Source organism: Ctenopharyngodon idella, chromosome 14 (genome assembly GCF_019924925.1).
Source record: "Ctenopharyngodon idella isolate HZGC_01 chromosome 14, HZGC01, whole genome shotgun sequence".
Taxonomy (NCBI): Eukaryota; Metazoa; Chordata; class Actinopteri; order Cypriniformes; family Xenocyprididae; genus Ctenopharyngodon; species Ctenopharyngodon idella.
In genome coordinates, this window is record NC_067233.1 from 12218846 (window position 1) to 12237428 (window position 18583).

Consider the following 18583-nt stretch of genomic DNA (forward strand, 5'->3'; position numbering starts at 1 on the left):
TTCACAGAGGCGCTGAAAAGACATACACGCGTTAACCTTCGCCCAGGCCATCGGATTCCATTTTTGGGCCGATGCAGGGTTCCTTACATTTCTTATTTATTTACACACTCGTGCTGCCAAACTGTTGTATGAATGTACGCGAGTAGCCGTGCGATATGACTGTATATCAGCATGCTGTGATTACCTACGGCCGAATCACAGCCGTGCTGATATACAGCCATATCGCACAGCTACTCGTGTGATATTGCTCATATACTGTATGTACACCGTATATGTATATGTCAATATATATAATGTAGGATTTTATGTATATAAATATGTTTTACATGCATAATCACGTGATTTCTTTAAAATGCTTTTTTTTTTAAACAAATAATTAGTTATTTTGTAGTAATGCTTAGCTGTAAATTACTCAGTGATGATGACAGCTGGAAATTGATGGGAATGCAAAACATTACTGATTAGGTTGTAATTTTCGATGCATTCTACCTGACACATTCTGAGGATAACTGTCATAAGTCATTATTGCCATTTCCACAAAACCTAATTATGTTTGCAAGCTTGGTAATATTACTTTGTTGACAAGTTTAAATCACACAATTGGCAGAGGCAATGTTCAGTATATCAGAGAAAACATTTAATATTTACATAATGCATGATGTAGAGCAACGCACTGGCCAAATAGGGCATGTGACAGTTCTGTCAACTGGCTGTGGATCAGCAGGCCATCCTTATTGTTGAGCCCTTCTAATCTGACCTCCACTTTAATCACATTACACAATACTTCACCTTTTGTGCAAAGTGATCATTGTAATCTTAATGCCAGTTCCGAAGACTGTCATGACAAACTTAAATTGAAACGGCAACTATTTGCTGATCAATGATAATTTCATCATCTTGCGTATCCTTTGAGCTTGAGTCACAATTTGGCATTTGCTTGAATCTGTTAATGTGATTCAGAAGGATGTTTGTCTTACATGCTTTCACTATCTCCATCTGCATTTATTTATCCCCCCACCCCTTCAGTCTTGTTCAGTTCTCACGCTATGTAATCTATCCATTGCTCAAGGGGTGTTGTAGAAGGCAATTTTGATGTCAATTTTGATTTGACCCGACATTTTCCTTCAAGATAATCGTGATAGCAATTCTTCATCTCTCCTGGCAGTACAGAGCCATGTAAGGGGTTTTGTTTATAATGTGTTAAATATTTTATGCGCCTCAGCAACATAATCCAGGTTTCCGCTTACAAAAATAAATAAATAAATAAATAAAATCTGTGTGGATAGGAGATATGTGCTAGCAATCCCATGTTGAGCAGCCACTGCTTCCTGACACACATGATTGCATCACTTAATACCTCTGTGCTAGTCGGCCTGTAAAAAAATATGTTGCCCAGGTAAAGGTCAGAAGCGGTCATGGCCTACCTCCCCAGGCTGAGCTTCCCTCTGGGCAGAGGAGCTCTCGACTTTCCTGTCTCATCCATTACCATCCTCCTCCATCAAGGGCGGTGCTAATTAGAATGTGTTTTGATCATCCTGGGAGGATAGGCAGAAATGTGCTGAGTCTCAAGGAAGAGCTGGGACATGGGGAGTGACCATGAAATCAGAGTGGCATTGTACTTTCTCCTTTACTTATTCATGAACTTCATCCCTCCAGGGCTGCTATGTTACACCTCCCTGCCCACAAAAAAGCAGTGGATGGATGCTTATAGCAGTTCTACCTGTTATATTACATCACAAACCTGCAGAAGGTTCAAAATCCATGCATTTTCAATTAAAGAATAAAAGATATATATATATATATATATATATGTATAGTAGTCAACATTTGAAGTGGATCAAAAACGTTCATCAAATTTGTCCAAAGAACTAAGTTGTCCTAAAAACAAGGTTTTAGGACAACTTTGATGAAAGGTTTTGATCCACTTCAAATGTTGACTACTGTATATAAAATTTATTATACTTAGCATTAGGAATTTAAGAGGATTATGTATATTTATACAACAGTCAGTTCTGGGTCTCAAATCTGATTGGCTGAGATTATTTTCAAGTCATGTGATATTCTACTACTAACACACACAAATAATTTCATAATTTGTATCACTCTGCTGGTTTTTGCCAGATCTATATTCACAGAATGTAGTTTAAAGAGTTTTTAGGCAAGACTGTAGTTGTTTAGACCTTAAATATGTGATTTTATATAAACATATATAATAAATATTTGAAATATTATTACTATTTACCTATTTGAAAATTTGTTTAGACGTTTTCGGAGATGTGAGCTCTTGACCGTTGAGCGCTCATGTACCCGCTGAGAACAACTTTATCTCAGTCCTGCGGGAATTTGCCACTGGCTCTTATGAAGATAGTGGTTAAAGATGACACATCATTTGTTTTAGGTATATCAAATGGACAATCTTTGGTCTTATTAATCTGTTACTTGTTCCAGAGCAAATCAATTTGGTTAGGTTTGGTTAAGTTAGGTTTCATAACTTTATATTTTTATTTAAATTAAATCCTATCCTAGAGTGCTGCTTTTGTACTTTTGACTGAATTGTTTACTTGTATTTATTTCATACAAAAGTTTACTTTTATAATGGCTATTATTGTTTATTTTAAAGTTATTGTTAAATAAATAATATTTTGTTTTGTATAATATGCCTTCTTTGATATTGAGATGGTGTCTGTTAGTGATTGTGATTTCAACTTCAGTGAAAGTTACATTATTAGATGGTGACTTTTTATATTGAAAGGGACTGAAACAAGGTTGTAAGCAGGGACATTATTTTTACTTTAAACAATGCCTTGTAAGATGCAACCGACAAGTGAATTGACTAGTACTGTCATGGGAAATCCCCTTAACCATTAAAAGGAAGCTAAGACAAAGATATTGCTTTCCTTAGCGGACATTCAAACTAGGGTTGGGTGATGTCTTCCAAATTGGCATCAGACGATGTCTACAGTGAAACATTGTGAAGGACGATGACATCGTTGACTACTTCCATTTGAATGAATTAAAAACTCTCGCTCTGCTCCGCACCAGTGGACACGCACCATTAAGCCCATAGTATGCTTCGGCCATCCGCGCCCGCGCACCGTCCGCATTACGTAATTTTCGTACTTTGAAAGGCTTTCAAGCTCAACTGTGCACAAGACGGAGCGGAATGCGGAAAATGAAGTATACCATGCCTTTAATGTGGTGCTTGTCTGGAGAAAGAGAGAATGTGCACGGAGCTGAAAGGGTTTGAATGAAGTAAAATGATGTCGGCTTAGCATTGTGATGTCTGTCAGCCCATCCTAATTCAAACTGATTTTTTATTACGAATATAAGATTGACCTGAAGAATAAATGCTATATCATATGCAGGTAAAACACTCACTTAGTTGATCTGTCTCTCATGATACTCAGCTCTACATAATACAATAAGATTCAATAAAGCAACTCAGTGTTCCTTCATTGCTAGTTCTAGAATTTTTATTTATTTATTTATTTATTTAGACGTTTAGAATTAGTAACGGAGGCTTGGGCTCATCTGTTAAACTTTCAACTTGAGATTTGAATCTGTGGTGGATTGAAGTAGTTCCACACAAAAGAGGGTTTTTAAAGACACTCTGTTGTTGTTTCTTATTTATTTACACACTTGTGTTGTTGAACTGTTGTATAAAAGCAATATCAATATCAATATGATTGCCTCCGAGTTGGTTCCCCTGCCATATCTGTTTTTGGGGGAGAGGTCTTTCAATTAAGCAACCTCCCAAAATATCTTAGCAACACCCTAGCTCAAACAAAGAAAAAAAATAATGTTGGTGCAGTATGTATGTGCACGGCTCCCCCTTTATACAGTATGTATTCCTCACCTCATAACAGAAGTGTTACTATAAAACATATCATGACCTGCACATGGAAAATGAATGAGTGTAATTGTTCAGATGCTGCCCCTTTTTCGTTCTATTTGTCTTGTCCGTAATGTAAATGGCTGTGTCTGGATTAATAACTTTGTGCTTGTAATTCATGGAAACAGAAGCTAGGACAAGAGGAGGAGAGAGGAAATTAGAAGAGCAGAGAGGGTGTCCTGGTGTTGAGCTGCCACATGAATCAGCTGCCTTTCTGTATCGGTTGTTCTTCATCCTAGAGTGAACTGGAGCACAGCGGTCATAAAGCATGCGTTTTGATGATTGTGGTCAAGACCTTGTTTTGTGAAGTGCAAGCTGTATGTCAACAGAAAATTCAGTATGCAAGAGTAATGCTTTCAAAGTTCTTGCAGAAGCCTGCTTACACTTGTGAAGCTGTTGCTATCTCTTTAGTTTGATTGTCTGTGCTGTTGCTTGTCTTCAGCACAGTTGCGCAACATAAAATGTTAGGGCAGAAAAAAAAAATACTGTTCAGTGTTTCATTCTTCAGAAAGGAATCTATAAAGTGCTCTGTTTATTTCTTTTACCAGTGACTGCTGACATGCTGCTTCAATGGGGGCATTCACTCAGTTCAGACAAGTTGCATCTTAATTTAATTTAATTTAATTATTATTAATACTATTATTATTATTAGTTTTAGTCTTATTAACATTATTATTAGAAGTAGTAGTCTTTTTGTTTTTGTTTATATGCAAACATACAGTAGGCTGGGAAGCTATTGTGATAGAGAGAAAATAGGATTAGAACACTTTTGTCAGCTGTCTGTCGTAGAATTAAATTAATATTACAGGTCCATATGGTATATTGGTAAATAGCTGTATAATAAACCCTTTCTGGATGATACAAGACGTCATCATCTTTTGAGATAATGTGCTGTGCATTATCCCTTAAGCTCTAAACCTTTTTTTTTTTTTTTTCCCTAAAAAAAATGGTGCTGAAAAAGGTGCTGAATCCTGACCAAAACTCAACTTGAGCCATTTTAAAACCTTTTTTAGATTCAAACAAGTGCAGCACAGAAAATCCTACATACTCAAGTTCACCTTCGCTTTCACAAGGTCACATTGAACTACACATCCTCAAAGCCATCTGTAGAAAATGAATAGATACTTTTAAAAAAAGAACTGAATTTTGCTTTATGCTAGAATCCTTTAGTTCAAGGACATCCTACAAACTTATAAATGTAAGTATGCGAGTGTATCTCTATATGCCCAATATTTTATCTGCCCGTCAGTGCTAAATGGTCCGTTGTGGGAATATCATCTCTGCCACCATGGTTCCCCACCCCGTTGCTTGGTGCTGGGTCTGGATAATTAAAGATTGATAATTTCCCTAGGGATAGAAAGAACAAGCAGAGATCAGGAGTTCAGCCGCGTGTCTCGGCGAGGGGGAACACACCGAAAATATATCTGCTGTTAGTTAAGCCTTAAATGGGGTCAGGTTGAATGTTGCTTTGGGCGCTCTCTGTTCCCTGACTGATGTGGGATGAGTGAGTCTCAGTGAGAGGAATACTCACCTCTCGTTCAGCTGATAGCTCTCATTACCTAACTGACATATATAAGAGTGGCCTTGATTTATCCTGTCATCTCGCCGAATAGTGCTGTTAAATTGTGTTTGTGTCAATAAAGGCAGCTCCAGTTTATAGGCATAAAGCTTATATTGCGGATGAACTGAGATGGCCGCATCAACCCATTCGTGTTGTAGATATTGCCTCACAATTTCCTGCCTAATGCAGTCCCTTCCACGAGCAGGCCATCGGTAATGATGATTCCATTGCGATCGAGAATGGGTTCTTCTTGATGTTGGTATTTTTGCACCTCTGACCTTTGCTAATAGAGTTGGAAAAGCCCATATTGGCCAATATATACATATATGCTATTTACTACCAGAAAAAATTGCAGAAGAGAAGCAATCAGTACTTTTACATGTAATCTCTCAACCAAAAAAAAAAAAAAAAGAGAGAGAGAGAAAAAAAAAAGAAAAGAAAGAAAAAAGAAAGAAAGACTGTAAAGACATCAATAAAAAGACTGTAGACTTTAGCTGAAAGACTGTAAAGACATTAATAAAACAGCTTGAGAATAATATCTTGCGTAGCATTAAATTTACCTCAGGCATTTAGTGTCGAAAGCATGTTAGTTCACTAGAGAAATGAACTCTAGTTTACAGTTTAACTCTGAGATCTTGTCATATTTTTTACCTTTTTTTTTTTTTTTAAACTATAGTGAATAAACTGTAATAATGAATGAAATGTTCAAGGTGTCTGAATAAATTTTGGTTCGACTGTTCGATATATATAAATGCTTCTGCACATGGAGTAGAAAAGGGTTGTATTTTTTTTTCTCCACTGATTATCGTATTGATTTTAAAATTCTTCTTCTTACTTACAAGGCACTCAATAATCTTGCCCCTTCATACTTATCTGACCTTCTTCATATTTACACTCCTATTCATACTTTAAGATCATCTTCTACACTTACTCTTGTTCTTCCTCAAACTCGCGCTACTTCTATGGGGTCCCGAGCCTTTAGTCATGCAGTTCCTTCTTTATGGAACTTGCTGCCACAGGATGTCCAAAACATTGAAAGTCTTTGTGTTTTTAAATCTCACCTTATGTCCCATCTTTTTAGGCAGGCTTTTATATGATTACTTTTATGTTTGTATCCAGTCTGTCCAGGCTATAATAATAGTTATTTATTTAATGTTGATTGTTTTATTGTGTTTGTAAGGTGTCCTTGAGTGTTATGTAAGGCACCTATAAATAAAATGTTTAATAATAATAACAATAATAACTCGCTCTTAAGCTGCGTCCAAAATTGCTTTCCCTAAAAAGTATTTGGAGTATTTCTTTGTTACACAATGCACAATGCATTTCTTAATATTATGCCTACAAAGTGTTTTAATATCACTATTAAAGGATTGAAAGATTGTATGATCTATGTATAATATCAGTCTTTAAATGCAAGATATTTAAAGTGTACATAAAGTAGTACTTGCTATAGTTTCACTTTAGCACAATCAAATATACTTATATTTGGATATCTTTATTTGGACCTCAGCACTATTTCTGCACAATTAAAGGGCATTAAGTACAAAATTAGTTGTTCCAATTTAGCAAACTTTAATTATACCAGTTTAGTATACCAAAAGTACAATTTTGGTCAATCTCAATTTTGGTCAATTTCACAAAATAAATGTATTTCAAATATTTTTTTTTTATTTTTTTATTTTTTCCCCCACTAGGGTCATAAAGACATTTGTTACCATTCTACCGGTGTAATGTAAAAACACCAGTGCACAGACTGTCAGCTAAATTTATATGTAAACATTTAGAATAATATTTAATTTGTTGACATAAATTAATGCATTAGGTATCATGAATTAATAATGACCTGAATTTATTAATCTAGGTTAATACTAATTTAATCGTTAAATCATGTTTGGATGCAATAAATTGATGTTAATTTATACAACTTAAAATAAAGTTACTACTAATAAATATTCTAAAAGTATTATTCATTGCTAGTACACAAAGTCTATAGTCTTGTCACACTCTCTGTTTCACAATTTAATGAGATGTGCCCCTTTTTTTTATAATTCTTTTTCTTCTTCTTCTTCTTCTTCTTCTTCTTCTTCTTCTTCTTCTTCTTCTGTCTGTCACACCTACAGAATACATTCCCCCTGCAGATCAATCCATGGAGATGTGCCCTACATTTGCCGCTGTGGCTTAGCTCTCCAAAAAATGCTGGCCTTATCTGCACCACACATACATGCATGCCAAACATGTCTGGATTAGGATGCTGAGGGCAGCACTCTCACATATACCACACACACTGATTCTGGCACTTTAGATTAGAAGCAAAGTGAACTTTTGGGGGGGAAAAATAAAAATAAATAAATAAAAATCCAGAGAGAGAGAGCTTTACCATTTACAGAATCTGTTAAGATCCACTTCTCCTGGAGGACCTCAAAGAAGATCACAAGAGTAGTGCCAGGGGTTCAAGAAAGTGGAATTTTAGGAAGACATAATGTTGTGACGTTGTATTTATGGGATATTTTTGTTTACAAAAATATCATTTATTTGTATCAATCTATCTGTCTAAAGTTCCGGTAAGAGTTATTGGCAACCTTGGTAAATATGAACAAAGAAGCCTGTGAAAATAAATATGCATTGGTAATCCTTTTGACCTTTTATTTAAAAAATAAAAATAAAAATGTAATTTATTCCTGTGATGTCAAAGCTGAATTTTCAGTAAACATTACTCCTGTCATCAGTGTCACATGATCCTTCAGAAATCATTCTAATTAGGGCTGTCACGATATCAGATTTTTCATACCACGGTTATCATGGCCAAAAGAATTCACGGTAACGATATATCACAATATCTATAAAAAGTTAGAAATCTTGAAAAAAACAATGTAATCAGTCAAATTTATCTTTACTTTTAACATTTTAAAGACCATGCTATGTTCTTTCATTTAGAGGAGACTAAAATGCTAACCTTTTTGAGCTTAGCACACTGTCAAAATACAATTTATGAGAATAACAGCATATCTTACTCCAAAAACGCATTATAGCATCTGTTGAGTGATTGCAATAACTTCCTTCTCTGAACTGAAGTGGCTTCTTATCACAGAATGAGGCAGAAATTATATTGTAGTATTTTATACAGTGATAAAGGCATTGTCAATTAGAATTGCATTATATACATTATCCATATGAAAGCAACCAAGATGGCTTGAATAACAGATAAACCATATACTGTCGCAGTGGTGTATTAATTGTCTTCATGTTTAACCAGTCAAAATGTCTCTATCTGCATTTTATTTAGCTGCAGCAATCCATATTAGGGATTTCCTGGAATGTCAAAAGTTTAATACTTCTATGGGTCTCACTTGTGGACTTTCTGCATGAGGGCGCCCTCCGTTGTCAGGTATGAATTAAACAAATTACATGTGAGAGTTTAGCGCTCCAATGCTCACATTGCCCTATTTTGGATAAGAACAAAAATATTCCTCTCTAAAGATATTTGAAGTAAATTTTTTATCTGAATGAGCACATATTTTTGACTGAAAGCCTCAAGGAATGTAAATATAACAAAACACAGAAAGGCGACAGCAGTTGACAGGTTAATGTATATTTTCCGTTTCATGCTTTCAAACGCTCCCGTGTGTATCTGTGTAAGCACTCAGTGAAGAGTGCCATTGATGACTATGTTTTTGAAGCGTTGATCATTGAAGCCAATCACAGACATATCCGATGAGTTTATCAACACAGTAGCCAATCAGAGGTGTTTACGAATCTGCTCAACAGCACTCAGACCTTCACATTTTTAAAATTTCAGTACCGACCTGGTACCGAAGTCAGTACTTTTGACAACTCAAATTCCTTTTAAATATTATGGTTATCGTGATATATTGTCACAACCCTTAATTAACACGATATCGAAATCTGTTTTCATTTCATCTGATGTTTTAATTATCACTGTTATCGTCAGTACCGGTATATTGCGACACCCCTAATTCTAATATGTGGATTTGCTGCTCAAGAAACAATTTTTTTATTTTTTTATCAATGTTAAAAACAGTTGTGCTGCTTAATGTTTTTGAGATACATTTTTTTCTTATTTCTTATTATTATCAATGTTTAAAAAAAAAAAAAACAGCTGTGCTGCTTAATATTTGTGTGTATACTGTATAAATATTTTTTTTATAATCATCATCATCATCATCATCATCATAATAATTATCAGGGGTGCACATAACGTTTTTGGTCTGGTTTTCAAGGGAGCACCTGGAGATGCTGCCAAGTTCTCACACTTTATGCAGCACTCTTAACCTAACGTACAAGTTGTCATCATCACTTTAATCCTGACTGTTCTCCTCACTATCTTCTTTACTCTCGATTTATTTCATTTATTTCATTTATTTTTACCACGCATGCGCACCTGCGCACCAGTTATGTGCACGCCATATAATTATTAATATGTTATTTATTTGTGATTTTTTTTTCACTCATGGCCCTGTAGTTTCCAAACAAGACATTTCACCATTTCATTGTGTTGCATTAGACATTGCCCATCCTTCATAGTGTCTGACTCTGGCAGCCCACTTATGATGTGACGACCACTTAATGTCCAGTGAAGAGGGCTACTCTTCTTGTATTTGTTTTGCAATCGCGGTGAGTCTGACTCTTTAGGGCAGCATGTCCAATCCACTACACAACAGGCAGGCTGGAAAAGTAGACAGTCTGTCAGAGGGCATATCAGGGTAGGAAACAGGCCTGTCTGCCCCAGCTGTCCCTGCATGAGTGATGACTTTTATGAAACGCTCCTTTATTCGGCTTCCCTTTTTTGCCTGCTAGAATATCGTGGAGATGTGGCAGCCCCCTAACGCCCCTCCCCCCACCCCTCATTCTCTGTCCGGCGGTGCAGGTACGCAGACATGGATGGACACGTGCGGAGAGGCTGACTGCCCTGCTTAGAAATACAGACAGCACACCTGGATGAAAGTCGACAATGCAGCAGAAAATGAAAATAATGCTGTTTGCCAGGCAAGAAATACGTCCTGTCACTGTCAACCTCTCGGCATGCTGGGATTGTTGGACAGGTTGAGGCCAGCTTTTTTTTTTTTTCTTTACTTGAAAGCACTTTAATGTGGCTGCTCTTCCCTCGCATGGGTGTGAAGGAGCGCATCTCATTATTGACTCCTTAACATCGCTCTGCCCCTTCCACCTTCATCTTACCATTTCGTATTTCCACCTGGTAGCCTGATAGAGCTTTTGAGTCCAACCTGCCAAAAGCTGTCAGGATCTAATAGGTTTGAAACAACTCAGAATATCCAGCTACAATGTTTCTTTCTCACTGAATCTCTCTGAATGCTGCAGTGAACAAACAAGTAGTGTTGAATTAGAGTGTTTACCAGATGTGACAAATCTCAGAGAGGCTCTATCAGGGAGACATCTGGAGGCAAAACAATAAAGGGAAATGAAAATGAATTGATGAATGAAAAGATAATGCTGTAGCTCTTCAGATGACATGCATGACTAAACCGTATCAACGTCAAACCTTTTCCTTGGAGGTTATTTGCAAGACAAAACAACCTTGTCCTGACAACTTTCAGCAATGCTCTGTAAAAAGCTTACAGTAATAGTGTGGTGTGAGAAATGTGGGATAGACGCTTTCCTTTCATAACTTTGACTTCTCACCTTCTGACTCAACACTTTTGTTTCTTGTTCTTAAATGAACTTTAAAAACAGTCATAGATTGATTATGACTTCCCTTTGAAGAATTTTAAATAATCAAATTTAATTTATTAATAATAACTAATGTATTTATTATATAATTTAATAAAAAAAAAAATCAGCTAGCTGTTTAGACATTGTTTTAGGCTATTGTTGTAGGTAATGTATTCATGAAACATTGCCAAGTTAATGCAGTAATTTAAATTGCCATGTAGAGAGTGACAACAAACAATAAAATACAGACCTTCAGCACACTTATACAGTCAACAGCAAACAGCAGAGTTTGGAGCACTTTTAATGTATTTGAAAAATATAACCCATGACAACAAACTCAAAAAAAATCTTATCATTAGAGACTACTAACAACTATCATGAAAAAATTAAGTATGTTTTGATAAATTATTCTTAAATATCCACAAATCAGCATTATAATTTTTCAGAGCTATTGGTCTATATGAAAAATGAGGAAGAACATTTAAAAGGTCTTAATAAACAATGTTTGGAGCACTAGACTTTATGAAATATGTCCATAAAAACTTGAAACACACTTTCTCTGGTGCGAATCTGAACTGTGATCCGTGTTGAAGTGTTTTTAAACTCATCGCGGCATTCCGCGCAGAAACCTCTCAGCAATCCGTGTGTTGTTGCGTTAAGTATCGCTACCATAATATTTTCCATGTGTTGGCTGTCACACTCCAGCTATGACCACATTGTGGGGAAAATGCAGACAACACATTTGTGTTACTGTACTGATGAAACATACTCTTACGACACTTGTGTCTGAACGACAACAACGCAAAGCTGAACAGACAGGTTAACGAGCAGTGCTAAACGGTCTTTTGTGACACTTGAATTCTCCGTTTTAATGTGATCTCATGTATATTGGATTAGAGTTCATTCTCATGAAAAATGCGGAGAAAAGCTCAGGAACTGATGACTCAAATGCATACGGCAGCCAATCAGCACTGCAAATTAACGCATATATATTACGTTTCGTGACATTGGTTCAAATTTTCTTTTTAAGCCAGAAGAACGAAATGGCTCAGAAAAACTAAAAAGATAAACACTTTTCCATTAATAATAAACATAAGTGGTGCTATTGTTTTCATTAATGTGCATATAAATTATTATTATTATTATTATCAGTTAGGATGTGAGCTTCAGCCTCACGGGTGTATTCTTCTGCAATCAGCTGCAAACCTGCATTTAGTTTTATTTGTATTTGAGTATAGACCACCTACTTTTCACAATCTAATCAATGTCCTGTCCTACATTTTTCTCTCTTTGAGTAACCTCTTTCACTCAGTACGTCAGATTATGGAAGTAAATTGGGTTCTGTGTGCTGTTTTATGTTCACTTAAAGGTGAAACTGGTTTTGACTTGTTGAGGACTGATTTGGTGGTGCTCCAATTAAGTTCCAGTGGTCCATGAAAGCACCTGTCTGCTGTTGTTGATGGTGACCTCATTCTTTTGGGCAAAAAAAAAAAAAAATAGAATGTAATAATGAATGCATCCATTGGGCCAGGCTTGCAGTACTTGCAGCACTTAGAGCACAACAAACCAGTCATATGTATACAGACTTAGTGTTGTAGAGCTTTTGTAAACATGCATTACTAAAAATCATGAATTTATTGGGGTAGTTTTTTTTAATTATTTTTATTTATTTGTTTCCCCCTCAGCTTTTGAATGAGGATGATTTCAGGCTCGGTAGCTACAAATTGAGCCATTAGGAAATATTGGAAAAGGCAGAATATTAATGATTTGGCCTGAACAACATGTTGACAGTATTTGTTTGCATGTGCACAGATGTCTTCTTTGGGCTTTTTTTTTTTTTTTTTTTTTTTTTTTGAATCCTGGTCCTTTAGCCAGTAAATGTCTATATGAATGGGTGGCAGCATTTTCATTTGGAGTTTTAAAATCATCGTGAGGCATGATTATGAAAGAAACTGACAGACACCTTTTTTCCTCCTCCTCAGTACTAATTACTTTTTCAGAAACCACTTCCATCCAATGAATGAAGATCAGTCTCTCAGAAGAAACAAGACATAAAGATGCCTTTTTAGATGCACTTCAGTGACATTGGCCATGCAAAACATCATAATTTAGATTCATCATAGATGTCTTGGCCCCTTTTAATCCCAACTGTTTTATGCTCCGTCACTCATTTCCATGAGAGCAACTAGATAAAAGTGGATGTTGGCAATTTGCGGGCTGTCTGTTGTTTGCAGACAAGCTGAGGTGAGAGACAGCCAAAGAAAAGCATACCTCATACAGGAGATGACCTGGATTTGGCTCGAGCTGTGAAAGGAAACCGAATTACAGCTTGTCTGTGCTTGAGTGCTTTCTATCGGCCACTAACAAAAGCATTTACAGGCCCAATTCCATCTTATTTTGTCCCCTCGCTTCTTTTTCTTTACCGTTAGACTTCACAATTTACGTTTTTCTTAAAAGTTTCTGTGAGCTGCATGATGCCTCCGCTTGCCCTTTATTTTAATGGCTTCGCAGAAACATCCATGATACTTTTTTAATGTTTTGAAAAATGATCCTTTAATGAGCAATATCATTTTTACTGTTGTTATTTGTTGTGTGCTCGTTAAGTGTCAGTGATAAACATGGTGTCTAACCACCTGCAGCGTCTTATCTCGCAGCAATATTCGTCTCCACATTGGTAGAGTTATTAAAATCTCGCTCTGTGTGGGGGAAATGTATTGCAAGCCACCTTTGTTTAGCACTGTAGTTTCCCAATAACATCCCACAGTGCAGCACTCGGCTGCTGTTGCACTGAGAAACAGGCCTTAACCGAGCCATGATTAACCACAACTAAAGAAGTCACTTTGAACACAATTAAATGGCCAAATAATGATTAATAAAATGAATCTTATGAAAGCAATATCCAGTACTTTATATGTAAAATCAGCTGTCCCCAACAGATTTCCCAAGCTCACAATGCACCCACTCGCCTCAAATGCAGCCCTTCTTCAGCAATTACTTTAATGATTACAGCCTTACCAGCTAAATACTGTTTATGTAATTTTAGCCACTGTGGTTTATCAGTAACTGTTTTGGCTGGTGAACATGAGTCAATGAAAACACGTGAGTTTGAAGGGTTTTACGGAAGTAGTTGGATCCTTGCTTTACCTCGCAGCAGGATCACAGGAGATGTTTTGACATGGTACGTCTTAATGGTTGTACTGTCAAACAGTCCTAATGTGATATAATAGAGACTTGTTAACAAGATATGACATATATTGAGTTGTGCTCAGCATGATCTTCCAAATAAGACTCTGTTTCCTGTAGTGATCAATGCAAGTGGCTGTAATATGAATTGGGCCAAATGTGTTTGTGACCACCAAAGTAGTTAGTAGAACATCTTGCCTCGGCCAATCTCTTTTTTCAGACTTGCACACAAACTGCATTGCAATCATTTCCCAAAATGTCATAAACACACCAGCAGAGAAAATGCTATATTGAATTGGGGTTGGGGGTTTATATGAATGTAAATGGGCTAAATGGGCTAAATGGGCTACTTTCCCATAGACTGCAGACCATATACGTCTCGAGCTGTTGTGATCTGTCTTGGCGCTCTGTGGCGTGACTGACACATCGCTGTAGTGCTTCAGTTCACACAGAGCGCACGTGAACCGATCATCTCTTCCGCTTTACAACACGAAATAAACGTGAATAAATATTCGAAGGTATGTTGAAAGATACAGTACAACTTACCGAAATCCATATCATGTCACATTAATCGATCAATCAGTGTTTCAACCGCAGAAAGACGTCAATAAAACAGCTTGTAAAAATGTCACATTTACTGTTACATTTACCTCAGAAAAGCCGTTCAACGTCCAAAAACCCGTTAGTCAGCTACAAAAATGAACTTAGAGAGGAGCATTTTGATATATATCCACTGTGACCAGGCTGTTGCATATTTATTGTACTTAACATGTGCTTCAATATTGAATGTATAAGTACGTTTTATGACAGCCACCATTTAAATGTTTAGGCCTATATAAAAACGAGTAGAAACATAATTATGTCATTAAAAATTTATTATAACGTTATTATAAAAACTTATTTGTGTAATTTATATTTAACTAGCTTACAAATCAATTAATTTAAACCTTTAATATTATAATGATGTACCAGCTGTGGTTTCCTGTATAGTTTACAGCATTAGTTGGGATATTTTTGTTCTTTGAGGAAATTTGCCATGTACTGTACCCGATAGGCCCCAAATTAATCAAATTGAAATCAAATCGCAAGCTTCTGAATCAAAATCAAATCCAATTGTGAAATTTGTGTCAATGCCCAGCCTTAGTGTCAATATTTTATTTTTATTTTTTAAACTTGAAGCAAATGTTGTTTTTTCCACTTATTTTCTTGTCAGAGTGCACCAGAATGCTTAGTTTACCTGTTAAAATCATAAAAATTTTGCCCCCAGACCCCCCTACTACTATTTACTAGGTAAACATGTCACCTTTTTCACCACTTTGGAGTTTGCAGGTATGTATTATAACAGTGTTTATAAGCGCAGCGCTGCTTTGTGTACAGTGATAACCAAGAAAACGCTAAATCACTGCTGTTCCATAAGCGCCACCTACTGTCAGAAAGAGAATTTGCATTTTCATTCAGTCCATCTGCTTTTTTTTGTCCAGTTATGTTTAATGTTGCATAATTTCAAAAAGCTAAAATCAGAACATTCTGTTTTTGCTTTAAATCTTGAAATTATGCATTATCTAATTTAAATCAAAAACAACTGCTCATGTTGTTTGGATCGTGATTAAAATGCAGTTGCTTCTCATTTCAAATGGCTACAGATTTTTGTTGTTGTTGTTTAAGGACAGTTACTAGGAGTAAAAGTATATATCAGTGACAGGCTATAGGACAACGTGGTGGACTTCCGATGGAGTCAAAGGCACATATCATGTCTGCCTTTCCTCTCTTTCATTCTGCTTGTTTGCCTTAGACCTACCTCACCTACCGCACTGCGCTCCAGCAGAGCCCTGCTTCACAGATCAGCCTTTTTATATACTGTAATTATCTTATGATGTAAGTAGCAGCTTGTGCTAGTTAAAACAGATGGTGGATCATTTCAAATCCCATTTTTCATGTTTGCTGCGGATATCAATAAGACGGCAGTCCCCAAACCTGCTCTGACCTTTGTGGCTGGTGGCCCATGTCATCTGCAAAATTGAGATCAGGCGCGTGACATTTTTCAAATCACAGGATAGGGAGAGAAAGGTCCTTATCAAGGCTGTCAATCATGACTTAGTGTATTCCCCACGCCCCACACACACAAATCAAATCATCTCCGGTAGGGATCACACAACACACAAGGGCTGTTGTTGATCCTGTAAGCTTGAATCATTTACCAAGTTGAAGGAGGTCCAGTCACTCTTTGGCGGCTGGGCTCTTTATTTTTATTTCTTTCAATCGGTTCTGTCTATATTTGTGCGCTCATATTGAGTTGTTGCCTTGCAGGCTGAAATGCCACGATGACAATTTAAGCTGTTCCTTTCATGGCAGCCTATTATTTATTTATTTATTTATTTAAATTTTTTTTTTTTTTTTTTTTTCGTCCCAGATGGGACAGGTTTGGTAAAGTGGTAATGCGTGTTAGCTAGGCCATAGATACATTTTTATTAGTGATGAACATCCACAGCATGATTTTTTTTTTTTTTTTTGATATTGAAAAGTGTGAAACGGTCTACCTTGATAAGAGGGGAAAGGAATCACACCACTCATCAGCCAGCTGTGAGAATCCATTAGTCTTTGTGAGACAGACCTTAAGGACACCATCAGGGAAGTCAAAATCTTGAGCTCCATTATATTTATAGTTTGCCATGGGAGAGCAAGGTAAGCTGTGTCATTTTTACTTAAGTTGTCCTCTAGGCAAGGAGAAAAGAGATAGCGGTAAAACTAATGCTTCTAATTATATTTCAGGATAACTGCTATCAAATGTATTTTGAAGATAGTGTCATTAACATAGTGCCAAAGAAAGACTAAATAAGTGGTCCAGTGACAACTTGCCACGTTATGAGTAAGCGTCATGTCAAGTGGTGTAATAAAAATAATAAAAATAAAAAAATCATATTTTTAAATTACACCATACATGGTAGGGCTGCACGATATATCATTTTAGCATCGAAATCATGACGTGAGCAATGCACGTTACATTTCTGTACCTGCATAATGTTAGACTTAAAATATAAAGCACTATTTATTTAATTTATGTCTTGGATCTATTATATTTATCTATGCTTGTAATTTGTTAATTATTTTCTATGCATATTCACTCACCTACAAAATCACCCCAATCATCCTAGAATGATTAATTATGTCCACATAGAGCTATTCAAGTCATCTGGTTATTTTTTTTCTTTCTTTCTTTTTCATATCGCAATATACAGTATATTGCAGAAAAACAAAATATTGCAATTCATTTTTTTTTTTTTTTTTTTTTTCCCAATATCATGCAACTCTAATACATAGGCAATTATCAAAATGTATGAAATATATGTTTGATAATATATTTAAATAGGTTTGCTTTGACATGTTTTTCTGCCATCACTTTTCTTGTGCATCTGTCAATCACAGACAGCAGTATATGATTGTCTCTTTCTAAATATATGGCAACACAATCATAAGTTCTAGTACAGCTCACCTACTGACATCTTACCCCACTCTCTCCTACCCATGAAGCAGACTTTTTTAACAAATTATGTACATGATTCGCCAACTTATTAAGCACTGGGACATGTTTACGTCGCTTCTAAAAAGTTAGACTTTTTTTTATTTTAGATGTGACCTTTCCTTTACATCTAGGTGATTTGCATTTTATTTTCCTCCTTGTTTTGTTCGGTGATATGAAGCAGCGTTGTGTGATCCATATTCAAATATATTAAAATGAGTAGCAGTGTGTTTGCATGTGAAATTAAGAAACAGAACTGGGGTTCAAAGCCTGGTCCTGTGCATGCTGATAAGTAAGGGGAGGGCCAGGCTCAGTGGGAAACCTTGTTCCACTTTGCAAATGAAGGGGGAAAGGGCAGTAAAGTGGTGGCCATGGCACGGTTTTGTGCGATACGCAGCCAGGCGTCACTTTGTGACTTTGATATGTGTCTCAGAACAATGGGTGGAATGCTATAATCAGAAATATCAGGAATGTAAGTTCTGCTATGAAATTTTAATTGCATTGTCATGTGAAGCCTTGTCTTCTCAAAGTTAAGAGAACAGAGACAGATAGACAGAGCGAGAGGGAGAAAGAGAGAGAGAATCGATTGTTGCTGGCCAAATTGATGCAGCGTTTGTCTACGAGCTCACAGCAGATAAAGCGAGGGCTGCTGTGTTTGTCTTCAGGTGGCCTTTTCTACGTGTGCCACATTGCCATTTTGATGTGTTAAGTTATAATGGGTGTCTGCCATTCTCTGCTAGAG

General features: G+C 36.4%; 1 protein-coding gene across 8 annotated transcripts in view; it reads left to right on the plus strand.

Moving 5' to 3' along the window:
- diaph2 (diaphanous-related formin 2) overlaps nt 1-18583 on the plus strand; it is a 427538-nt gene that overhangs the window by 287067 nt on the left and 121888 nt on the right. Inside the window, exon 26 of one of the 8 annotated variants that reach the window (XM_051860873.1) lies at nt 7574-8175. The exons of the other annotated variants lie outside the window; for them this stretch is intronic. Within the exon in view, the coding sequence (XP_051716833.1) occupies nt 7574-7635 (62 nt within the window). The 3' untranslated portion in view covers nt 7636-8175. Of the gene's footprint in view, nt 1-7573; nt 8176-18583 lie in introns of those variants that run through there. 8 annotated transcript variants of the gene reach the window in all.